Here is a 25,013-nt window from a genome sequence, read left to right as displayed (position 1 = left end):
GCTCAACCACTTATCAACTGTTTGACCAAGCAAGGTATATAATCACCTAAGACTCATTTTCCTCATCTGTGAACGGGATGTTATTAGTACCTACCACATGGGGTAGCTGAGGAGATTCGGTAAACTGAGTTTAGAACAGCGCCTGGTACAGAGCTAACATTTACTGAGCACTTAATTTCATTAATTCATTAATCAAATCCATTAATCAAATTCATTAATGAAATTAAGTATACTTGACTTTTCTGAGAAGACATGAATTACTGAAAAGCTGCAGTGGCTAGGCTCTGCACCTAATGAGAGGCAGGGCCTCTGCTGTCCTCTCTCAGAACTCCACTCCAGCCTTCTTTTTGCCGAAGTCCACTTTCATCAGTCAGGCCTTTTTTTTTAGTTGACAAATGAGGAAACTCCAAGGGGAACTAGCTTAAGCCCAAAGCAGCACCTGTGGGCTGAGGTAACTGAAGGTCCAGTGGAGGATCATGAGGCTCCACAAGGACTTTGTCTCCTTCTCCATCTCCTGGCTCTGCCGTTCTTCTTCTTCTTCTTCTTTTTTTTTTTTTTAAAGATTTTATTTATTTGAGAGAGAGAGAAAGCACATGAGAGGGGGGAGGGTCAGAGGGAGAAGCAGACTCCCTGACAAGCAGGGAGCCTGATGTGGGACTCGATCCAGGGACTCCAAGATCATGACCTGAGCCGAAGGCAGTCGCTTAACCAACTGAGCCACCCAGGCACCCTCTGCCATTCTTCTCAGGCAGGTTCTTCCATGTGGCAAGACAGTGGGTCAGCAGGTAGTCTAAGATTACATTCTAAGGCTTTTGATCCAAAAGGGACACGCTCCTCTCTCAGCATCGATAGAGTAAGCTTATGGAAGGTCTCTGATTGACCCAGCTCAGGTCACGTGTCCATTTGCTGGACCAGTTATCATGGCTAAAAAATAGGGTGCTGTGACTGGCCAAGCTGGGCTCATGTCTCCATCCTAGTTCGACAGTCCCACAAAAGCCACATGAAATGGTGAAGGGGCAGTTCTCTTAACAGAAGTGCTGCGCACACAAGAACGTTGGCTGTTCTCACCATCTTTCTTTATGGCTCAGTTCACAGGTCACTTCCGCAGGGAACCTTCCCCTCCCTTCTCCCATGTGGACTTCAGCCTTCCCACAGTAAACTGCAAATTATTTTCCGACTCCCTGACTAGTCTGGGAACAACTCGAGGCAGGGATGAGAACACATTCGCTCATCTGTATAGCCTAGGCCTAGTTTCCTGCCCGGGTTGTGGAAGGGACATGATTGGTCACCTATCCAACATCCATTTCCACTTCCTACTTTCAGATTTTTGTGGGGTTTCCCCCATTTCTCCCCACTGCCTTGGGCTTGGTGGGGAAGCAGACTCCACTCTCTCTAGTTAAAACCCAGAAGAGTCATCCCTTGCCACAGTGATTGGTGCAGGAATGGGAATGCGGGACTTAGCTTGGGCCAGTGAGACAGAAGGGTATCTGGGACAGGCATCGTGCCTTTTGGGTGGGCCAGGAAAGCCAGCTGGCTCCTTCCTACCCTCTCCTGTGCTAGATGTCAATTTGGCCCCTGTCAGCTGCCAGTGGCTGCACAGCTGGAGGAAAGCCTACTTTAGGCAAAAGCTGACATGGTGGAGGGCAGTAGAGAGACAGCTGGACCCTTGATGGTCCTGTTGAGTTGCTGGCTTGGCCAACCCCGGGGGCCACCCTGCCCCAGGACCACCGAGGCCCTAACCAACACATTTCCTTGTTGTGAATCCAGTCTGAGCTGAGGGTATTCTGTTACCTGCAGCCACAGGTATCCTCAGAGAGTTCTTCCTGAATGAATGACATGGGTGAGTGGCCAAAGGCTGAGCGCCCCTAAGCATGCCCTCCTTTGCCACCCACACCAGTTCTTTTCTACCCCACAACAACAGACATTCAAAGATTCTGGGTACTTTTTTAAAAACCACAGCAGTCACTTTACTTTTAGGTTTGCACTTTACAAAACCACAAGGGAGAAGTCCTTGAGGGAGAGAGGTGTGGGAGTGGGGGATAGTAAAGAGGGGGAAGCACAGACAGGGCCCCAGGCCAGCCCAGCAGGGCCTCCCATGTCCTGGCTGAACAGAGCTGGGCCACAAGACCTCAGGGAAAGGCCACAGTCCACTAGAGACTGCCACGATTTAACATTTAACAGGTGGCCAAAGGCCTATGGTTTGGGCAGCCCAGAGAAGGAAGTGGGCTTCCCACCCCTCCTTCCCCCAGACCAGGGGCAGGCAGCATGAGGCAGGGGTGAGGGCTACCCATCCAGCAGCTTTAGGATGCTCTCACGCTCCTTCAGAGTCTTCCAGGCCTGGTCCTTCTCCTTCTTCGTGGGGGTCCGCTTCTTCTGCCGGGCAGCCATGATCTTCCGGAAGGCATCCATGACCTCGTTGTCTGCCATGCGGACCCGCTGCCTCAGCTCTTGCCGGCTTACCTCCTCCTTTGCCAGCCTGTGGGGACCAGCCAGCCAGGTGCCATGGGAAGCCCACCTCCATAGTGGCCCCCCCCCCGTTTCAGACTGAACCCACGCATCACCCCAGGTTGGCACTCCTGTGGACCATTTCATACCAAAAAGCAAAGTTACTGAACCACATTTATATGGTACTACGTGCTAGGTATAATCTCAAGCCCTTCAAATATGTCAGCAGAATTAATCCTCGTAACAACCTTGTGAGGTAGGTACTATTATCCCAATGTTACCAATGATAAAACAGAAGTCAAGGAGAGTAAGAAACACCCCAAGATCCCACAACTAGTGAGTAGGAGATCTGAATTAAGGCAGGCTGGCTCCAAACAACCTTCTTTAAAAGGTGTTCTAGCGTCAGCAAAAGACCTGCTTACTTCAGTATCCAAATTCCAGAGCAACCTAAGGGTCTAGGCAGCCTGCGGTCTACATGAAGCACGTGAGATGCCAAACCAACCCCTGTAAATGAAATCCAACTGATGATAAATTCCTCTGTTGGTGGAGCTGGAAGGTGGCTTAGTGATCTGACCTAGTCCAACCTGTTAATTTTCTAGAAGAGGAAGCTGCTGCTCAGGACAGGAGATACCTTGCTTAAGGCCCTGCAGTTGGTCCATAGCAGGACTGAGGGCTGGACTCTGGCCTTCTGACAACCCAAGCTAGTTCGTTCACTGTCCACTACCTCTCTATCTGCACATCCTTGCTTCTCCCTCTCACTCTCTCTCCTCCACCCCACTCAGTACCTCTTTCATCTGTTATTTTCCTCTTCTTGCATGAAAGGGAACTAGAAAGAGGCTTTGTATTTAGCTTTGGGCTCAAATTGCAGCTCGGTTGTTTACTGGCTGTATGACCTTCAGGAGAGCACTCACCTCATTGGCCCTTTACTTCCTCTTCTAGGAAACAGGGAAAATACCGCCTACCCCTCGGACAGTAGTCACGATTAAACAGGAGGATGTACATAAAGCCCCTGGTGCACCGTAGGCACTCAGTGCACCCTTATCCTTAAGCAGCCCCTTAGCAGCTTGTCAGCAGTTCCCTCTCCTTTTAATGGTGCACTTCTTTACCAATAACCCACCTGTAGACCACAAGCCTTTGCTCTGCCTCTCTTCCTAGCCCCCAGTACAACGTGCGAGAGACAGGCAGAGCTGGCCAAATGAACGAGTGTGCCCTGCCCTGCTGGGGCTCTGTGAGGAGAAGATACACCTGTCAGTGAGGCTGCTTCTCTACCTCCCTCCAAAAAGGGCAACAACTAACATAATCTCCCTCCAGATGTCACTATACTTTTGTCATGACCAATGCAGGGCAAGATGGATGGGAGTCAATATAAAATGAAAGCTATTGTGACCAATTCCTTAAAGAACTGATACTAAAATACTGGGCAATTTCCAGTAAAGGACCAATAATAATCACAGATATCCAACCAAATTGTTAACAGTTGATAAATCCAGGTAGACAGTATATTGCTGTTTATCGTACTACTCCTTCAGATGTTCTGTGTTTATGAAATTTGTCATAAAAATATGTTGGGGGAAAACGAAAATAAGCATGAAAAAATTAAAATAAATCACACAACAATGTAAATATAGGTAATACCACTGAACTGTACACATAAACAAGGCTGAAAGAATCCATTTTATATTATACGTTTTTTTCACCACAATTCCAAATAGGTAAATAAATCAATCACAGATGCCTGAGCCCTAGAGTCTGTGGTGCCTGGCAATGGTATTTTTCCCAAGGCTCTCTGGGTGATTTAGAGGCCCTGCCGGGTTTGGGAACCCTGTTGTGAAGCCCCCAGAAGGCGAGCAGCAGTGGCCCAGGCCGCCCTGGCCACCCCCCGGCCCATGCCACCTGGCCACACTCACCTCAGCAGGTCGTGCTTCTTGGTGCGGTTGTGGGCACTGAGCGCCTTCAGCTCGGCCTGCCGCTTGCGCAGCTCTGCCAGGACCTCATCCTCCGAGTCCTCTGCGGGGCGGTCCTCCGACTCCAGCAGGCCCTGCGCGATCAGCTCCTCCTTGATGCGGCTCTCCAGGGACTTGGTATGTGGCACACTACAGAGGAAGGGAGTCCTTAGCTCAAGAGCCAGCTTAGAGGGGGAACCCCGGAGAGCTTCCCAAGGTTAGTGAACACATTCTTTTCTCTGTGGGCACCCCCTCTCTATCTAGGCATAAAAAAAAAAAGAGAGAGAAAATGTTAAGAGCTAAGCTCCTTGACATGGGTCTTGGCAATGACTTTTTGGCTATGACACCTAAACACAAGCAACAAAACAAAAAATAAACAAGCAGGACTACATCAAAAAACTACTTCTGCACAGGAAAAGAAATCATCAGCAAAGTGAGAAGATAACTCATGGAATGGGAAAATATTCACAAACGATATACCCGATGAGAAGTTAATAACCATCATATATAAAGAACTCCTATAACTCAAAAGCAATAAACCCACCCAATTAAAAAAATGGGCAAAGTTCCTGAATAGACATTTCTCCAAAGAAGATATATAAAAGGCCAACAGGTACATGAAAAGATGCTCAACATCCCTAGTTATTAGAGAAACGCAAATTAAAACCACGATGAGTTATCACCTCTGGCCTGTTAGAATGGCCATCATCACAAAGACAAGAGACAACAAACGCTGGTGAGAATCTGGAGAAAAAGGAACCCTCCTGCACTGTTGGTGGGAATGTAAACTGGTGCAGACACTGTGGAACACAGTGTGGAGGATCCTCAAAGAATTAAAAACAGAGCCTACCACATGATCCAGTACTCTAATTCTGGGAGTATGTACAAAGGAAATGTAATACTAACTGGAGAACCTATCTGTACCCCCATGTTCACAGCAGCATTATTTACAATAGTCAAGATATGGAAGCAACCTCAGTGTCCATTGATGGATGAACGGATAAAGAAATTGTGGTATATATACAACAGATTATTATTCAGCCTTAAAAAAAACAAGGAAATCCTACTATTTGTGACAACATGGATGGACTTTGAATGCATTATGCTAAGTGAAATAAGTCAGAGAGAGAAAAACAAATACCACATAATCTCACTTATATGTGGAATCTAAAAAAAACACAAATTCATAGAAAAAGAGATCAGACTTCCCATTACCAGAGTCAGAGGGTGGGTGGGGGGAGAACTGGAGGAAGGTGATCAAAAGGTACAAACTTCCAATTATAAATAAGTCCCAGGATATTTTATACAACACAACGACCTTAGCTAACACTACTGTATGATACAGAGTGTAAATCCTATGAGTTCTCATCACAAGGAGAAATATTTTTCCGTTTTTTTTCTTTATTGTATCTATGTGAGAAGATGGATGTTAGCTGAACCTACTGTGGTAATCATTTCACAACATACGTAAATCAGACCACTATATGTTTTGTACATGTATACCTTAAACTCATACAGGGATATATGTCAATTATTGCACAATACGCTGGAAAAAAAATAGACACACACATCTGGTCTTGTTTCAAACATAAGCCAACACATATCCATTGTCAAAAAATATAGAAAAACCTGTAATGCCAACAACTCAGAGAAAACCACTATTATTTTATGTTACTATTAAAAATATTACTGTTATTTTGCTGTTATTAACATTACACATAACAAAAATTACATATTTTATGTTACTTATACACCATATATATTACAGATTTTGTTACATGTTTTTTCCAATCTTTTATTACACATTATTTTAGGTTTTTTTCCCTATGTGCACACATTTAAATATATGCTGAGTAAAAACAGGATCAAACTGTATTGTGCTCAACTCACATTTTCTCCATTTAATACTCTTGTTACATCTTTTCATGTCAATTAACCAGGTTTCTCTAAGATGATTAACAGTTACAAGTTATTTCATCATGTGGAATTACAACTATTTAGCCAGTTGCACATTTAGATCATTTACAGTATGAACAGTGCTATGATGAACAACCCTGTACTTAAATCTATGCACGCAGAAATGCTGGGCCAGCATGCATGTTTGAAACTTCCATTGGGTTTCGTCAAAATGCCCTCAACCTCTCTTTTAATGAAGACCTCCCCATGTTGGGATGGAAAGAAGTCAACAGAGGCAGGGGCCAGATAGTAGGATATGGACAGAGTTGTCACTCACCTGAAGGGCTTGTTCTGATTGCGGGGAGAGGTGCTTGCCCCGTCAGCCCCCGATTCTTTCCCAGACATGTCGGGAATAGGAGAGTCCTCCATAGGGGAAATAATATTTTCCTAGAAGACCACAGGAATGGGATGGAGGGAGTAAGAGCTGTAGTATTTTTCTTGCTCCTCTCTAACCTGCAGTCAGAGTCTTCAGTCTTCACAGACCAGCAAAACTCTTTTATTGTTCCCATCCCTCTAGGAAGCCTTCCCAAACTGATTCCAGAAAGCTCTGATCATTTTAGAAACCCCTTTTTCGTACTGATACCAAAAAGAAGGGAGCACAGATGAGCAATGATAATACTCAACAACAGTAAAGAGAAGAGCTAAGCATTTGCACTGTACTAGGCACCGTGCTGAGCACGATGTGGCAGGGCTGCTGGCTGTCCACAAGTCATTCTCACCTTTCTGTAGCTGGGCTTAGAGCTGCCCAGCTACACTACACTTCCCAGCTCCCCTTGTAGTCAGATGTGGTCATGTGACAAATTCTCTCCAGTGAAAAGAGATCAGGAGAGATAAGAGCCACAGCCAGTCATGGCCCATAAACCTTCCTTCACACATTCTTTCTTGCTCTTTTTCTGTGGGCTTGGAGTAGCAATCATACCCAGAATGACCTTGTACAGAGTGCATGTTTAGGGTGGAAAAGCCACCACAACTGGTGCCTGGCAGGGCTGGTAAATGCAGCAGGACTGGGGTCCTTGTCTGATGGTGTGGGGCTGAGATCTCCCCTCACTCCCACCTCAGCCAACCCGGAACATGTGCCCCAGACTGTTAAACGAGAGAAAAACACTACTGTGTTTGAGTCAGGGAGAAAACTAAGGCTCAATGAGGTGAAGGGATGTGCCTAAGGCCAGACAGTAGGCATAAAGAAGGGGACTCTGTACCTGGGGTTTGGGTCCTCCTTCTAATTATCAGCTGTAAAACCTCAAGCAAACAGTTCCCTTTTCTGAGCTTCAATCTTCTAGTGTGCAACACGGGGCTAACCACTGTCCTTGCCTCCAACAGGAGGATGTGTGGAAAGCCCTTACACAGGGCTCAGCCCTTAGCTAACACTCAACAAAAGTAACTGTGGTGTAGTGGCTACTTTTGGGGGAGACTAGAATCTGGGAGGGGCATGAGAGGGGCTCAAGGACACTGGCAATGCTTTATTTTGTGACCATGAGGCCAGATATACAAGTGTGCTTATGTGTGAAAATTTATCAATCTATACATTTAAGATCTACGTACCTTTCTAAATGTATGATATACCTCAACACAAAATAAAACATTAAAACAGAAAGTAAGCATAATTCCTGTTTTGAGTTAGGGTGCTCACCTCCACCAGGGCCTGTAGGAGGCGCTGCGTCAGAGCACCAAAGGGGCACCCATCTTCTGGCTGCTCATGCTGGGCCTCAGACTTCTTCAGCAGGGCATCCACATCTAAAGTGGGCAGAGAGACGGTAGACAGGTGGGCTGAGATCTGGGAACTCCAGTCCTGGCCTGGGGTGGGCAGGGAGGCGAGGGGCCTACCTTTAGTGTCCAGTTCGGTCAGTGGCCCCATGAGACCTTTCTTCTTGTCAGCCACAGCTGCTGCTCGGGCCCCGTCCTTCTGTTCCTCCAGCAGGTCCTCCTGCGCCCACCGTTGGGAGTAGTGCTTCCCCAGGGGTGGGATCTGTGGGGAGATGCCACCCGGCCCAAAAGGGGTAAACACTGGCAAGCCATGCCCTGGGTGAGTGGGGGCTCTCTGTGCACTTGGGACACTGCCAATAGGCTCATCATTCATTCCTTCACTTATCTGTCCCCCAAGGACTTACCGCAGGGCTAAGGCCCGTGCCTTGCATAGGTGGGAAGAAACAAAGGAGATAAAAATCTCTATGCTCACAGTCTAGTAAGAGAAACAGGTACATAACCAACTAAGACACACATGGGAGCCAGTATGGAACAATTTCCAAGATATAGGTGCAGAATGGTGTATGTACCTGGATCATCTCAGGTCATAGCTGTTGTCCCTAGAGAGACCTAAGAGCCTTAGGGTCAGGAGAAGAAATTCTCATTTGTATTACCTGAATTTACTACTGCCTATATGAATTAACTTTTCAAATAATTTCTTTTTCAAATAATTTTTTTAAAAATTCAAAGAACCGAAGTGCTAGAGGTAGGTCAAGGTGTTGTGGCACATGAAAAAGAAACTTTCTGCGGGGAGTCTACAAAGGTGTTCTGGTGGAGATAACAAGGGATCAGTGATTTGAAGGACGAATTAGTTTGCTAAGGGAAAAAGAGCATGTACAGAGGCCCAGAGACCAGCAAAGAGCCTGGGTGGGCCTGGGGTGAGGGCAAGGTGCCTGGCAGGGCTGGTAAATGCAGCAGTGACGAGGGGGCATGGCTGAGGGAACTGGAGAGGGGCAGTAGGGCTGTGTCACCAAGGACCGAAATGCTTGGACTCTATCTTGTGGAGTCAGGGGAGGCCTGGGAGTAGGCCTGCGTCACATCCGATCACAACAGCTGACCTATAGGAGAGTGCTCCCTGACACTTTTCTGTATTTTCTACATTTTCTTTAATGGAACCAGTTTTATTTACATCATAAGAAAACTTTAATATATTAAAAAAAGAAAACAAAAAGTCTGTCTGGAGGCAGGGAAGTATTAAGAGACCATTTGGGTGAAAGCTAATGAAGGCTTGAATCAAAGCAGAGGTAACAGAGATGTTGGGACAAAGGACGGTGTCACTGACGTAGATGCCTCAAGATGTATGTGATCATTTGGATGGGGTAGAGAGGAAGCAATGCAAGAGAGCTGAGAATCAGAGCCTGGGTGTCTGGGTGGGTTGACTAGACTAGGGGCAGAGTAGGGGAAGGAAGATGATATATGACTTTGGGATCTTTGATTCGGAGGCACCTCTGAGCCCTCCTGTTCAAAACCCTGTCTACCAAGGCCCAGGGTTTCTACCTTGTAATGTTCAGCCTCGTCCTCTGGGGGTTTCAGTAGTTCCTCTAGTGTGCGTACCTCCTCAGTGGTGATATCAGCACAGTAGGGCTCTACGGAAGCCCAGAACCTGCAAGGAGAAGCAGATCCTGAATGCGCACCTCCTGCCCCATCATCCTCAGCTCCAGGCCCCTCCACAGCCTCTACTGCCTGAATCCCAAGGCCCCTCTATATTTTCTGGCCCAGAACCTGTTGGGGGCATCATTCTTGGGGATCCGTGGCACGTCAATTGGGTCATCAGTGAATTCATATTCCTGGATCTTGGGCTGAAGGTTTTTGGATTTGGGCCGGCCAGGGCCAGGGCCTGGCCCATGTCCCGCCTTCCCTTCCAGTTTCTGCTTCTTCGGCTTTCCATGTTTTGGGGGAGCTCCAAGCTCATGGTCTCGACCCAGCTTCAGGAATCGTCGATCACCTTTCTTATCCTGCCAGTCAGTGAGGATCTGAAATTTGCAGAGACTATCACTGAGGGGGAGAAGAGAAGTCATAGGACAAGTTTTTCTCCTAGTGAAGAACTAGGAGCTAGAACTTGAGAAGGCTCCAAAGTCTTATTTATCCATCCCCTTTTATTTAGCAAACTCCTACTCATCCTTCAAAACTCAGTTCCTTTACTGTGCCTACCTCACAGGACTTTATTCATATACTTCTCATCATTCCATTTGTCTGTACTGATTCGCCTCTGTATCACTCAAGCCAGTCACACAGTGTTTAGGTCAAACAAATGATCATGCCCCAGTGCATATAAGCACTGGAATATGCTGCTGGTAACTTTCTGGTGAATGCAAACAAGCCTCCCAGCAGACCTTCGCTTCAAATGTCACCACAACTGGGAAGCCTTCTCCACATCAGTTACCCAGCTTCTTACATGCTAAAATACAACTGAATATGCCACAGCCCTGCTCAAAAAGCTTCAGTGCACTCCCAGGGACCACAAGTTAACTATTCATCCTTTGAGGTCCAATTAAAATGGCATCTTGGTCCTCCCTGGGTCTCTGACACTTTGTACCTCCACTGCAGGCCTAAATGTGTTGTTTGATCATACTGGAATGAACAGCATACCTTGTCTTTTCAACTAGATTATAAGCTACTAGAAGATGACTGTGTCTGCTCCCCAGGATTTGGCATAGCATCTGACACACAGGGCTCAGGGGATGTTTACATAGTGAAGAGTACCAATAATTAACATCTGAAATACTTAATGTTAGATATCGGCCTGAGGCTTTGCAATAAAAACCCCTCTCTTTTAATCCTCACAGAAGCTCAAAGGTATCCCAGTTTGCAGATAGGGAATTGATGCAAAGGGAGGCAACTTTCCCAGTCATATAGCTAGGAAACAGCAACACTAAGCAAGTGCTTAAGCCAGGATTCAAATCCAGGTCTTCTCAATCCAGTTCCCCTGGTACTTCTAACCATAACACAACATCACCTGGTACTTGTCTGACCTCTCCCTCCCTTTATTTGGCAAACTCCCTGAAGGCCAGAGTGTCCTAATTACCTCTCTCTAATAACTAGCACAGGACCCAGAACATAATGCAGGTTGGGGTCAATAAAGGCTTAGTAAATTGGAAATCTTGCCATTTATAAGGACCATGCACATTCTTGTATATTCTATGTGTCACGTGAGCCCAGCTTGGGTCTCTCCTTAGCCCTCTAAGCTCCTGTACCCCAGGCCTCTGCAGGTGGGGCTAACTCAATGACCCATCCCATGACTCGTCACAGTCCACCCCTGGTGATATCCTCTCTGTAGGGTATCACCTGGGTTTCAGCCTCGAGAACCCGCAGGCGCCGGCTGGCAGAGGAAAGCAGGGTCTCAAGCTCCAGCTGCAGAGTGTCCAGCTCCTCGATGCCGATACCGTCATCCTCAGAGCGGGCTAGCACGGCCGTGTAGCGTGGACAGACCTTCAGGTGGTCCACAGACTTGAAGTCATGGAACTGCAAGGGGCAGTCCTTCAGTTCACTCATGGCCCAGGATACGGGACCCTGTGGAACTGGAGAGGAGAGAGCCATTGGTAGGAGATAAACTGGCACAAGAAAAGTCCAAGAGCTCCCTTCATCCAGGGACAGACTCAAGGAGAAAGCCCGGCTTCAGTACCTTATTGACAAGGTTGATGGCACTGCTCCTACCCACAGAGCACTTACTGTACATCAAGCTAGGTACAGACACTTTAGGGGCTTCTCACTGAATTCCTCACCCAACCCCATGAGAAGGGACAATGGTGATCTACACTTTACAGTGAAGGAAACTCAGACTCTGTAAGCGTAGGTACCTGCCCAAGGTTACCGAGATGTAGTTGTGAGTCTGTGCCACTAATTTCCGTGATATACCAAGCCCTATCTTCCTGATGCTTTTCCGTTCTACTCCTCGAGTTCTGCAAAGCCCCTGAGCTCCAAACATCCCATTCCTACAATGTTAATGTTCTCTGTGCCTCCCAGCTTCTCCTTGTCTTACCCCCTCCCATCTTTGTCCCTTCTCTTTGCTCCTGACAGTGGTTAAGAATGTGGGCTGGTAAGCCAGACATACCTGGGTTCAAGCCCAGCCTCTACCATTCTCTATTTATGTAGCTCTGAACATATTATTTACCCTTCCTGAGTCTCGGTTTTTCCATCTACAAAATGGGGACAAAAGAAATCTGAGTCTGTTTCCCCATAAGAAGTCTGAATCTGTAAAATGGGGATCACAACAGTACCTACCTCCCCGGGATGTTCTGAGGATTAAGAGAGGATGCTCGTCAAGAGCCCAGTTCAGTGCCTGGCACAGAAGTGCGCCTGTGTAATGGCTGGCCCCTCCCGCGGGTCGCCCCAGTGACTTGCCTTCAGGGTCCCCGTCCTCTAGGGACCCCTTAACGCAGCCCCCGCCCCCTCTACCTCCTCACTGCAGCCTCCTGCTGCCTCCTACGGCCCCCAGGCCACGGGAGGGGGCGGGGAGTTCCGGTTGGTGGGAGCAACCGCCCCGGAACTGGCTAGGGGCGGGCCCCCTGCCCAGGACGCGGGGGTGGGAGACGCGAGGGAGAGCCCGATATGGCTTGCGGGGAAGGGTTTACAGGCCGCGAGCGAACCCGCTGCAGGTGGGCGGGGGGAAGGGTATGCCTCAGGCCTGCTCTGAGGAACAGCCTGAGGCTGGGGGCGGGGCTCGATAGCCGAGTTCTCCGCCGGGCTGTTAGTCCCGCCGAGCCCCAGGGGCTGCAAGTAGGAGGGGCTCAGAGAAAGGAGAGGGGCGCAGAACCGGAAGGAACGAAGGGCTCCTCCGCCTCGCCTTGTCCTAATATGGTGCCCAACCTGAGGCCGGGCTGCACCACTGCCTGACAATGGGGAAAGACAGTGGCAAAGACAAGAAGGCCAAAGTCACAGGCGAGACCTGCATCGATAACGGGATAAGCTTGAGTAGCGATTTGAGACTTCAGGAGTCTAAAAATGTCAAGACAGCCCTAGCGGGGAAACCTCCAAAGGACCAAATGTTCCTAAGCACCCCCTTCTACGCTCGGATCATAGATGGTACCGTCCGGAAGTCCGGGCGGAGACTGAGGCTGCGCTTCTCGCGAAAGGGCAGGCGGCGCGGGGCTGGCCACTTCCGCACTTCCGCTTTCCGGCCCAGCCAGCGCCCGCGATGGTGAGAGAGCCGGGCCCCGGTCCAGGGACCCCTGCTGTTTTGCCTCAGAGCTGTGGGTCTGGGGGAGGTGCGGCTTCGCAGCGGAGAGGCCCGGGGCTGAGGGATGCTGCTGGGTGTGGGGGCACGAGGTGGCTGGGAGAGAGAGGGCGGGCCGGGAGCCGAAGTGAGGAAGGGGCGAGCGGGGTACGGCCTCTTAAGCAGGCCTTGCAGCTTCATGGTTTGGCTTTCGATCCAGGTGGGGAATTGTGAGGCATAGAGGACGCCGGAAGTGGGACTTCCTAGGCTGGTGTTAGCGCCTTGAAGGCACTTAGTAGGCCTCATTGCCCGTAGTAGGGTCGCTGAGGCACATAGTAAAGTCTCTTCACCCAGAGGAGAACTTCCCTAAGTACACTTGTCTTGTCCTCTCCTGCCCGCTTGACCCCAGTTTTCCAGAGGAAGAGTCTACACTTCCTTATCCCACTCTTCTCCTTACTCCCTGCCTTGTTTCTACGCCACAGAAGTATCTCTTTTATGCTCCCACCACCCAGACCTCTTCCTGGTCAGAATTAAACCGCGTTAACCTTAACCATAGTACGTGAGCTCTGATACTACTGATCCCTCCCTTCCTGGAAATCCTCCCATTTGATAAATGTGGGTGTTCCCGGGAGTTGAGGCTTGGGCTCACCACCTTCCTCTTTGCATTTTTCCTAGTGGTACCTGTCTAGTCCTGGCTTTGATGACCTTGTGTGTTCTGGTGGCTCTTGAATCTGTCTTCCTAGTTCTCTTTTAAGGTTTGCCTGGATATCTTGAAGACACCTTCAGATTAGGCCTTCAGATCAAACATCATTTTCTCTCCTAAACTTGCTTTTCTTTTTATGTTGCTTATCCTGGCTTTGTGTCTTCGTACCTCTGCTAGAAGCCTGGATTTTCTATTTTTCTAATTGAGGCTATCCCACTTGGATTTTTTAAAAGTCAACTTTATTGAGGTATTACATGAGAATGCATTTTATCTGTGAAAGGGCAGGTGTCATGGGGCTTGTCATCTAAAAATCACCCTTTTTTTAAGTTTGTCATCTGTGGATTTTGACAAACACAATAATGTAACCACTACTACAACCAAGGTAACAATGTTTCCTCAAAAAGTTCCCTTAAGTCCCTCTGTTGCTAGTCCTGTCTTCTCCCCATTCCAGGCAACCACTGATTTTTTTTCTCCTATAGTTTTGCCTTTTTGATATTGTCATATAAATGGAATTTTTCAGGATGTAGGCCTTTTGATGTGGCTTTAAAAAAAATTAAGTTTATTTATTTATTTTTGTATTTTCTACACCCATCATGGGGCTCAAACCCACGACCCTGAGATCAAGGGTCACAGGCTCTTCAGACTGAACCAGCCAGTTGTCCCAATGTGGCTTCTTAACCATAATGCATTTGAGATTCATCCATGCTGCATGTATCACTAGTTATTCCTTTTTATTCCTGAATAGTATTTCATCGTATGGGTGAACCACAGTTTGTTGGGAGGTGTTTTTTGATTCCATTATTCTCTACATCTTATGACAGTCCAACTCTTGTGATACCCTCTGCTTGTCCTTTCCACTGCCTCAGGCTCTCATCAGCGTTCCTTGAATAACCCTCTCTGCCTTTTGTCTCACTTCCCTCCAGTCCATTCTCTATAGAGCCACCGTGCAACTGGTGAAGTCATATAACTTCCTCCTCAGAAAGTCCCAACAGTTCCTTACTGCCTTAAAAGAAAAGCTAAAATGAACAGCTTGGCATTTGAGATTACCCATGAATCTTTAGGCCACCATTGCAGCCTCATCTACTGAATCTAAAGTGCTTTCTGTATACAGCAACACTTTACTCATCACTACTTACGGAATTCTTAATGTCTTTTTTGTGTTGTTCTAACCTTGCTTGTGGTATTCTACATAATATTTTATAGAAAAGGAGTAAGACATTGCATATGTTAGGTATTGAGCTAGGTGCAGGGTATGTAGATTTGAATAAAGAGATATGGTCTATTGACCACAAAGCTTACAGTCTAGTGAAGAAGAAATCACTTTACTAAAGAAATATGAAGGATGTGTCATGTAAATTATAATAAATGCTATGAAGGGGGAAGTCAAGAATGGCCTGAGGAAGGAAAGGGCCTTCCCTGAATAAGCCAAGGTCTGAGGGATGACTTGGGTCAAGAGAGGGAAGAAAACCCTGTAGATAGATGGATCAGCATGTGTAAAGCCCTGAGGTGAGAAAGAACTTAGTTAATACAAGGAACTGAAGACACACCAGTGTAGGTAGAAGCTGATCCCTCTACTGGGAATGTCCTTAGTTTACTTTTTGTTATAAAATCTTCCTAATCCTATCTTCATTTTTATGTCCAAACCAGTCTCTTCTGGAAATACAATTTATAAATCAAATTCTGTTCCATTTCATTCTCCTTTATGTCATAGTTATTTTTTGTCTTTTCTACCTAGTTGAGCTGTTTAAAGGTAGAGATGGTCTTTAAAATCTTAGCATTTAGGGGCGCCTGGGTGGCTCATTCAGTTAAAGGGCTGCCTTCAGCTCAGGTCATGATCCCAGAGTCCTGGGATCAAGCCCCGCATCGGGCTCCTTGCTCAGCGGAGAGCCTTCTTCTCCCTCTCCCTCTGCCTGCCTCTCTGCCTACTTGTGCTCTCTATCTCTCTGTCAAATAAATAAATAAAATCTTTAAAAAAAAAAAAAATCTTAGCATTTAGATCAGTACCTAACACACAGTAGACTTATCCATTCTTGGCTCAAAAGACAGATTTGAGAACAGTCATTGTCATCTGTCTGCCTTTAGACCAGAATTTTTCAACCTCAGCACTATTTGGGGTTGAATAATTCTTTTCTTTTTTTTTTTTGGATTTATTTTACAGAGAGAGAGAGCATGTGCAAATAGGGAGAGGGGCAGAGGAAGGGGGAAGGGGCAGAGGAACAGGGAGAGAATCAGGCAGACTCCGCGCTGAGCATGCAGCCCGATTCGGGGCTAGATCCCACAACTCTGAGATCATGACCCAATCCAAAATCAAGAGTCAGACGCTTAACTGACTGAGCCACCCAGACACCCCGAATAATTCTTTTTTGTGCATTTTAGGATGTTTAACAGTATGCCGGGCCTCTACTTGATGCCAGTAGCACTCCCACCCCACCCCACGTCCTGTCAAAAATGTCCCTACATTGCAGAATGTCCCCTGGCAAGAAAAATGGTCCCCTGTTGAGAAACACTGTTCTAGACTTAGAATGAAAGGCACCTTGGAGGCCTAGTCTGTTTTGTTCACTGTGGTATCTGAGCCAGGTACTCTCAGTACTGCCTGGCTCCCATGTAGCTGGAGTAGGGGGCCAGTGGGTTTGCTAAGACAGATCCTGACTCTCCCTTGGGTTTTTTTTCCTACAGACTGCCACTCTCCGCCCCTACCTGAGTGCCGTGCGGGCCACACTGCAGGCTGCCCTCTGCCTGGAGAATTTCTCCTCCCAGGTTGTGGAACGACACAACAAGCCGGAAGTAGAAGTCAGGTAGGGAAGAGAAAGGTCAGGGTGGGGATGATGGGTTCAGCCCCAGAGATGGCAGTTGTCTGGAGGCTGCCACGAATTTCCATCCTGGAGTTGTCAAGACAACTATAGTTCATATATTTTGTCTTGTTGCCCGATGAGCAATGGTTCCCAATTTGCAGTTCAGAAAATAGGGTCAGTGGGTTGGCAGGACAAAACACAGGGGAGAAGCTCCTCTGGAGCCAAGATTGCTTGACACAAAGTGTGACTTCTCAGAGTGGGGCTGTTTGTTAAGTATCTCCTGTGTCATTATTGAACCCAGTTTAAGGAGAGTGGAGAATTTTGTTAGATGCCATCTCCATCCTCTTGTAATTTAAAGATCAAAGAATGTTTTTCCCCCCTGCCAACCTGGACTCTCTCATTCCTTACTCCAAATTTTCCATATTTTGGGTTATTTTCTCTTATCTAGTTTATGTTTTGTTAAATTAATGTTGTTCTCCTTTAAAGTTTAATCTGAGACATGTATAACTGAGATAAACAGTGTTACCACACCATGTTGGAATGATTTGAATTTTAAAATACTGACAAGATGTTAGCATGTTTCATGTTACTCTACTTAACATACACGATTTCCACTGGGCATTTTAATTACCATTACAAATACCTAGAGATTCAGAGGCATCAAAATAGGAGCTGAGCTGAGAGGGGTCTTAATGCTGAATAAGTGAATCATTCTGAATTGATAATTAAAGGAGGCTAAACTCTGTTTGATTTTAGCTTGTCCTTATCCTTAAGGCAGCCTCTCTCTTCTCGTTCCCTACATGGTATATGGGTTTGCCTGTAGTTATTTAAAATAAGAGCTGTCATTTGTAAAGCTCCTACCATGTGCCAGGCACTCTATTAGACAATTGACCCTTTTTGATCTCTCTCAATCCTTGCCAGTGAAATAGGAATCAGTCATTTTACAGATGAGGAAATTGAGATCCCAACAGGGTAACTTGTCCAAGGAAAGTAACAGAGGAGACTGGATTTCAAAACCTTATCACCCTGACTCCAGAGCCTTGCTCCTTCTGTTGGAGAACACACTCGCTGGCCCCCATCTTGGAGCACCCCTACTTGTGAGTCTCCTATTCCTTGGACTCTGTGGTCTCAGATAGAGATTCCTGGGCCTGCTGTGGGGTCTCCTTGAGCATTCTGTTCTTCTATAGTACAGAGGCCTCTCTGACATTGTGTTTTCAGGAGTAGCAAAGAGCTCCTGTTACAACCTGTGACGATCAGCAGGAATGAGAAGGAAAAGGTTCTGATTGAGGGTTCCATCAACTCTGTCCGGGTCAGCATTGCTGTGAAACAGGTGAGCTCACCACTGAGCCCCTGCCTCCTCAGGAGGCTAGGGATCCCCATCTGAAAGATCGTCATGCCAGATTCAAGGTGCGAGGAAACCCAGGCTCTTATTTCCTTGACTGTACCCAGGGAATGATTTGCCAGATTCAGCAGGTCAATAGAGTAGAGATAGCAACCCTATCTTCTAGCCCTTGCTCTAGATTAGAAGTTGGGAAAAGTAGCAGCCAAGGCCATGGCCATTTTGGTGTTAGGTCAGAGAATCATTTATGAGTGATAAAAGTCCAGTTCAGAAAAATAAATAGTACCAGTACCAATTTGATAACCATAAACTTTGAAAAAGAGATTTAGGGTAAAAAACAAAGTGTAATTTCTTACGTTACTTTAGGTGATGTTGATGTTCCCACCACTCTTTTTTTTTTATTTTTTATTTTTTATTTTTTTTATTTTTAAAGATTTTATTTATTTATTCATGAGAGAGAGAGAGAGGCAGAGCGAGAAGCAGGCTCCCAAGGAGCAGGGAGCCCGATGCGGGACTCGATCCCAGGACCCTGAGATCATGACCTGAGCCGAAGGCAGATGCTTAACCATCTGAGCCACCCAGGCGCCCTTTTTTAATTTTTTTTTTTAAAGATTTTATTTATTATTTGACAGAGACACAGCGAGAGAGGGAACATAAGCAGGGAGAGTGGGAGAGGGAGAAGCAGGCCTCCCACAGAGCAGGGAGCCCGATGCAGGGCTCGATCTCAGGACCTTGGGATCATGACCTGAGCCGAAGGCAGACGCTTAACGACTGAGCCACCCAGGCGCACCGATATTCCCACCACTCTTACAATTTTTGCCCTATTTGTGTACCACCCAGACAGTTATTTGTTTAATGGATTTCCTTAAATTGACTTACTTTCTTTTACTTAAATTTGTTTGAAAAAGAAACCTTATGCGATAGTGGAAAAAAGTATCACTTGTCAGATAGGGAGAACTCTAAAAAAATAATTGCAGTGAAAGAAAACAAAACTGTTATTTAGACTAGGCCCTGTTTCCTACAGAAAGCTCTATCCTTGGGCCCTGCTCTGTTAAAAAGGGAGATTAACAAGTGTTGGGAGGTGTTAAGGGCATACATACCAGCACTTAGCTGCAAAATTCTTTCACTAGAAATAATTTTTCAGCAGGGAAAAACTTTGGGGATTATTTAATGGTCATTGTTGTTAAAGCGGAGACCACCTGTTTCTCTCTGATAACTCCAGATGGTGTACGTATCATAGACTTTGGGAAACAGAGCACTAGTGAAATGGGAAAGGGACAGGCAGCTTTGAATGTAGGTACGGACTCAAAGGAGCAGATAAAAGACTTGGGTTTGCCAGAATTACCTCTCTGGAATGGGCAAAAATGAGATCATGATAATGCCCTGTTGAGTTGAAGAGGCTCTAATGTAGTAGACATTCAGTTGGCAATCATATGCCCCATGATTCATGCAGTGATTGCTCCCCATGTGAAACCCCACTACCTGCAGCGAGTCTGGGGGAAATTGAGGTCAGAAGACCAGGCTACAGGTTTCTGTTGGCCTGTAATGTCAGATTTAGGGAGCCCTGTTTATCTTTTACTAGGCTGATGAGATCGAGAAGATTTTATGCCACAAGTTCATGCGCTTCATGATGATGCGAGCAGAGAACTTTTTTATCCTTCGAAGGAAACCAGTGGAGGTGAGACCATGTGATCCACATGTTCATAATACCCAAGATTCTCCCACCGAGTCTACTGTCATTGGCTTGGGATTGTTTGTAGAACCAGATTGCTGCTTCTCCAGCTGTTGGACACCCACTGCCTGAATTGAGAGTTGGCCTTCATTTCAGCTGGAGTGAGAATAAGGGGTATCAGAATTAGGAAAAATTGGGTCTGCCTCAACCAGGGAAAAGGAAAAAAATATGTGTTGCTTATCTTCCCAGAGCCTACAGTCTAACGGCAGAAAGGGAACAATGAATCAGAAATCCTTTGTAAGCTTTGTCACCAACTAAATCATTCTCTCAAGGCCACAGTTGACATTGGCTCAGTTGTTGTCTGACTTTGTACTTGAGTCCTCTCCAAAGACTCCCTTCCAGATCAACTTAAAATATTCCCAGTGACTGAGCAACTACTATGCAGGGCAGCATGCACCATCAGATGTGTTGGCCAAGCTCATCCTCATCCTGAGCTAAAATCATTCTTCCCGGTCCTAGATCTGGCCTCTGGGGCCACCCAGAACAAATGATTACTCTTCCACACACAACCCAATCCCATCCTTCTCCCACAGCATCTCTTCTCCCTGTTTCATTAGATTCTTCTGTAACAAGATTTCAAGTTCTTCACTCTCTCATGACTGAATGCAACTGTTTTATCACAGGTAGTTTTCCAGAGATGCCTGACAGACACAAAATTCTCACCTGGGTTAGTTACTTGGACCCAGCATAGACACCCTAGCAGAGCAGGCAGGCTGCTGCCTGAAGGTCTTGAGACTTGGGAGAAGACGGCCAGTAGGAAGCATGTAGCTCAGTGACTCTAGAGGACATGGCCAACTAAGTGCCCTGGGATGCTAATTCTCTCCTGTTCCTTCTCTTTCTCCTCTCTACTGTCTTCCTTCCCCAGGGATATGACATCAGTTTTCTGATCACCAACTTCCACACAGAGCAGATGTACAAACACAAATTGGTGGACTTCGTGATCCACTTCATGGAGGAGATTGACAAGGAGATCAGTGAGATGAAGCTGTCGGTCAACGCTCGTGCGCGCATCGTAGCCGAGGAGTTCCTCAAGAATGTAAGTGGGGGGCCTTCTTGGTGTCCTTCTAGAAGAGAGGTAGGAGGAGTCGTGGGTTGAGAACTTAGCATCTGGTGGTAAAGTGGTGCCAACAGTGTGAATATTTGCTGAGGCCTATAGGACCTTCTGGTGGGTGGCACATCAGCCAGGTGCCTTGGGGCTGGGAGACCTGGGGGTCATCTTTGGGACCTGGCATTTTCTGTATTTGAGTGCCTCGAAGACACCTCCCTTAGTCTCTCATGGGGACTTAGACGCTCCTTTCTACATCTCAAAATGTACACAGTCCTTCCCTGTATCTAGCTCAAACCCCAGGTGAGGCAAATTAAATCTACATGGGAATTTTCCAAGAATATAGGACAGTTAATCAGTGTAACTCTACTTTTCAAACAGATTTGAATGTTTGTTTGGTTTTTTTTTTAAAGATTTTATTTATTTATTTGACAGAGAGAGAGCGAGAGCAGGAACACAAGCAGGGGGAGTGGGAGAGGGAGAAGCAGGCTTCCCGCTGAGCAGGGAGCCTGATGTGGGACTCGATCCCAGGACCCTGGGATCATGACCTGAGCCGAAGGCAGATGCTTAACGACTGAGCCACCCAGGCGCCCCAGATTTGAATGTTTTCAGCATCTATTTCTCAGGCTTAAAGTCATGATATTTTCGACGTGTTTTCCATTACTTTCATGGCTTCAGTCCTCCAGATCCCTCTTTGGTTGTTTGTGTTCCCAACTGCAGTCCTCTGAAGAGGAGGAATTGTTTACACTGATGAGCTGATGACACAGTTGTTCTTATTTAGATATTCAGGACATGCCTTCTTTTTTTTTTCTTCTTCCAAACAATCTTTGGTTTGTTGACATGTTCTGCTTAGAGTTAACCATAATCCCTAGATAGTAGATTTAGTGTTTACTCCTACCAGTGCATACAGATCCAGCCCAGAAGGAGCTCAGATTCCTAAAAATGGAAATTACACCTTCTTCTCCTGGGCTTTAATTATACTGAGGGCAGTCAGTGTACAAAGTAGCTTTACTGTGCACGCAGGGTAGCGTGCTTGTTCAAATCACACAGGCTATGGGGTCATACCACCTGTGCGTGCGTCCAGCTTCACTGCCTACTTGGGCATGTTGCTGAATCTCTCGAAGCCTCAGTTTCCTCAGCTGTGAAACGAGACTATTAATAGTATCTTTTAGTATGGTTGAGTATTAAATGAGGAGATGTATACAGAGCAGATCACCTGGTACATAGTAAGCTTTCTAGGTATTGTAGCACCAAAGTTTTATGGCCAGGGCACTAGGAGGCCTCTACATTCAACTGCAAAGGAAAATAGTTCTTGTCCTGATTTAATATTTGGCTCATTCACCAGTCATTTAATTATGGTTACTGAATTTCTTTCCTTTTTTTAAAATTTAAATTCAATTAGCCAACATATAGTGCAGTCTTAGTTTCAGATGGTAACTGCATTTCTGTAATTACACAGCTAAGCACATTTATATATCTCATTTAATCCTTGAAACAATCTTTGAGTCATGTGTTATCCCTATTTTATGGGTGAGTGAACTGGGCTCTGGAAGTCAAGTCACCTACTCAGGGGCCCTCAGCCAATAAGAGGAGGAACTGGGACTTAGAACTTGGTTTTCAGATCAAAGATCAAGATAGTACCATAGCATTTGGCAGGGGTCACATACTCAGGTGCATGCAGGGCTCAGGGAGGTATGCATGTGAGTGAAGTGGGCTATTGGGGACCCGGTAAGCACATGCGTCATCTGAAGAGGATCACTACCACAGAGCTCCCGCCCGTTACAGTTTCATCTTCCAGCTTTTCAAAAGAATCCCCAAATCTGGATTTGTATGCGACATCTCTTATATTTTCAAGGTTGGCAGTGAATTTGTATTTTTTTAAATACTTTGTGGACCAGCCAGCACTCATTATTAGGTTGGGTTCAGTTTGTGGGCCATTGGTCCACAATCTTTGATCTGTAAACTGTCTGGTGCTATTCTGGGCACCATGGGGGATACTTGAGGGCAGAAAACATTTCCAAGGGCCTGTTACGGTTGGAGAACTACCCACAGCTTGACACAAAGTACCAGATCCTCGGTCCTTCTGCTCTTGGCCCCCTAGTCCCCAAGCCCTTGCTCGTGAGCCCCCATCTCTAAAGAAGGCAACCTCAGTTCAAGCAAGGCACTGTGATAGAGCTTTGTAGCAGCCTCCATGACATGGTTAAGGGGAGCTGTGGAAAAGCCCACTTCACCCTTAATTTTTCTGTCTTGTCTAGTGCTAGGTTTAAGGCTGGTGCCCTGAAGGTCACTGCTCAGCGCAGGCTGAATTAGAAAAAGGGTGCCCACAAGGTGTGCTGGGACCCATCCTATCCCTCAGAAATCTGAGAACAGTGGCAGCTCTCAGATCAGCCTACCTCCCCAGAGCAGGCCTGCCAGGATACAGTAATAATCACCATTCACCGCCTCTTGGTTCTTTTGACAGTTTTAAACCGTCTGGCTGGATCTCAAGGTCTTCCCCCTCAGACTCCCCCGCGTCTCTGCGAAGGCATCCTGGAGTTACTCCCCAGAGCGGCGGCGGCGACAGCGGCGGCGGCGGCGGCAGCGGCGGCAGGGTGGGGGTGCTGGGTCGGGGTGGGCATTCGATGCGGGAGGTGGGTGGTATGCTTGCTAGCTGGGCAACAAAGCAGCGGTGGACCTGCCCCAAGGCCACACGTGCCTGGTCAGGCTGGCTTCTGATGTTCAGTCCCCTGGGCTGGGACAGATTTTTTTTAACGTCTTGAAACTTAAATTCTGTGCTTGTAGGAGACTGTAACCTTTTTGTCTTTTTTTTTTTTTTAACAAAACAACCTCCACCTCCAGTGGCTGTGACTGGTCCCAGTGATTGTACCATATTGGTCGCTGTGGGTCTGGGCGGGCCTGGAGCCAGAAGGCGACTATTGTGTGTCTCCCCCCCTCCCTCCCCCCCCCCCAGAAGCCCCAGGTGGGGAGAGAGGGAGGGAAGGAGGAAGGTTTCAGACTCCATTTCCTTTCCCTTGCCCTCTTACTCCTGAGCCTCCTTAGGCCCAGTAGAAGTTGTTGGGACTCTGCTGGCTTCCTGAGCTCTGCGTGAAGATACCCACCCAGTGCTGGCTGGGGTGGGGACAAGGGCTGATCTGGTGGCCACCAGCCATGCCTCAGAGCTGGGCGCTGAAAGCCAGGCACCTCTGGCCACAGGGGCCACTTTGTGCCCTCCCAGCTGAGAGGGGCCGCTGTTTTGCCTTGTCTGTCAGTGCAGTGCCTGTGCTGGAGGTGGAGGGGTGAGTCCTCCAGAGCTTCCTGAGCTGGGGCTCTTGCGCCTGCTCTGGCTCCTCTGCTCCCACGCTCGCTGTACCTTTTCTTATTCTGGTGGATCCCGCCTCCTCCCCTAATTAAAGTCTCTTCTTGCCCCTTTGGGGCTGCATGAGGTCTGTGCACTGTGTATATGAAAGGAGCGGGGCGGTGGGGCTTTTTCTTCCCAAGACCGTGTAGCTGGTACTTGGGCCTGGGGGTCCCCATAAGAGGTAGTCTCCTGATTGGTTTCTGATGTTATCTGTGCCAAGGGCCCCGACCCAGAGACCCCCATTACCGTCCAAGCACCATTCATTTCTGAAACTGCTCTCTGTGCCTATAGGCTTTGGTCCTTTTCACATAATGAGCTCATTTGGGCTAAAAGGTATCCTCAGAGAAATAATGATGCCATATGGCTAAAGAAACTGCGGTTCCTTGAGATGTAGCAGCTTGCCCCAAAACTCCCAGCTAGTGAGCAAGAGGGTAGACTTCAAATCTAAGGCTTCTGCCTCTGTCATCCCTAGCCACGTGAAGCTATTTAAATTACTAAAGTTAAATAAAGCTTAAAATTCACTTCCTCATTCCCACCAGAGACATTTCAGGTGCTCAATAACTGCAAATGACTAATTCCTACCATGTCAGAGTACATACATAGAACATTTCCATCATTGGAGAAAGTTCTATTGGACAGCACTAGACCTTGCTGAATCCTTAAGAACAAACACTTGTGCTCAAGTCCTGACTCTTGAGGCTGAATTTGCGTGAGTTCCTTATATTCTGTGCTTCAGTTTCTTAATCTATAAAGTGGAGATAATGTAAATAGGCCGACACAGTACCTTGGTATAGGTACTGAAGAAACAACAGCTGATCTTTCTACC

General features: G+C 47.0%; 2 protein-coding genes across 2 annotated transcripts; one reads left to right on the top strand and one right to left on the bottom strand.

The window, feature by feature from the left end:
- Positions 1–1,939: 1,939 nt before the first annotated feature.
- On the bottom strand, positions 1,940–12,808 carry TADA3 (transcriptional adaptor 3). Its single transcript, XM_034998555.1, has 9 exons — positions 12,309–12,808; positions 11,373–11,605; positions 9,810–10,060; positions 9,585–9,690; positions 8,169–8,310; positions 7,975–8,078; positions 6,622–6,731; positions 4,353–4,538; positions 1,940–2,476 (listed from the first exon to the last, which is right to left on the bottom strand). The coding sequence occupies exons 2-9, from the start codon at positions 11,577–11,579 to the stop codon at positions 2,284–2,286; spliced, it is 1,299 nt and encodes a 432-aa protein (XP_034854446.1). The 5' UTR covers positions 11,580–11,605; positions 12,309–12,808; the 3' UTR covers positions 1,940–2,283.
- A 323-nt stretch (positions 12,809–13,131) lies between these two features.
- ARPC4 (actin related protein 2/3 complex subunit 4) lies at positions 13,132–25,008 on the top strand. The gene is made up of 6 exons (XM_034998107.1): positions 13,132–13,224; positions 16,619–16,737; positions 17,953–18,064; positions 19,656–19,751; positions 20,671–20,841; positions 23,312–25,008. Exons 1-6 carry the CDS (start codon positions 13,222–13,224, stop codon positions 23,315–23,317), a joined length of 507 nt encoding a protein of 168 aa, XP_034853998.1. The 5' UTR covers positions 13,132–13,221; the 3' UTR covers positions 23,318–25,008.
- Positions 25,009–25,013: the final 5 nt, after the last annotated feature.

The sequence above is a fragment of the Mirounga leonina genome, unplaced genomic scaffold (assembly GCF_011800145.1).
Source record: "Mirounga leonina isolate KUSES-001 unplaced genomic scaffold, KU_Mleo_1.0 Mir_94, whole genome shotgun sequence".
Classification (NCBI taxonomy): Eukaryota; Metazoa; Chordata; class Mammalia; order Carnivora; family Phocidae; genus Mirounga; species Mirounga leonina.
This window is presented reverse-complemented; position numbering and strand designations above follow the sequence as displayed.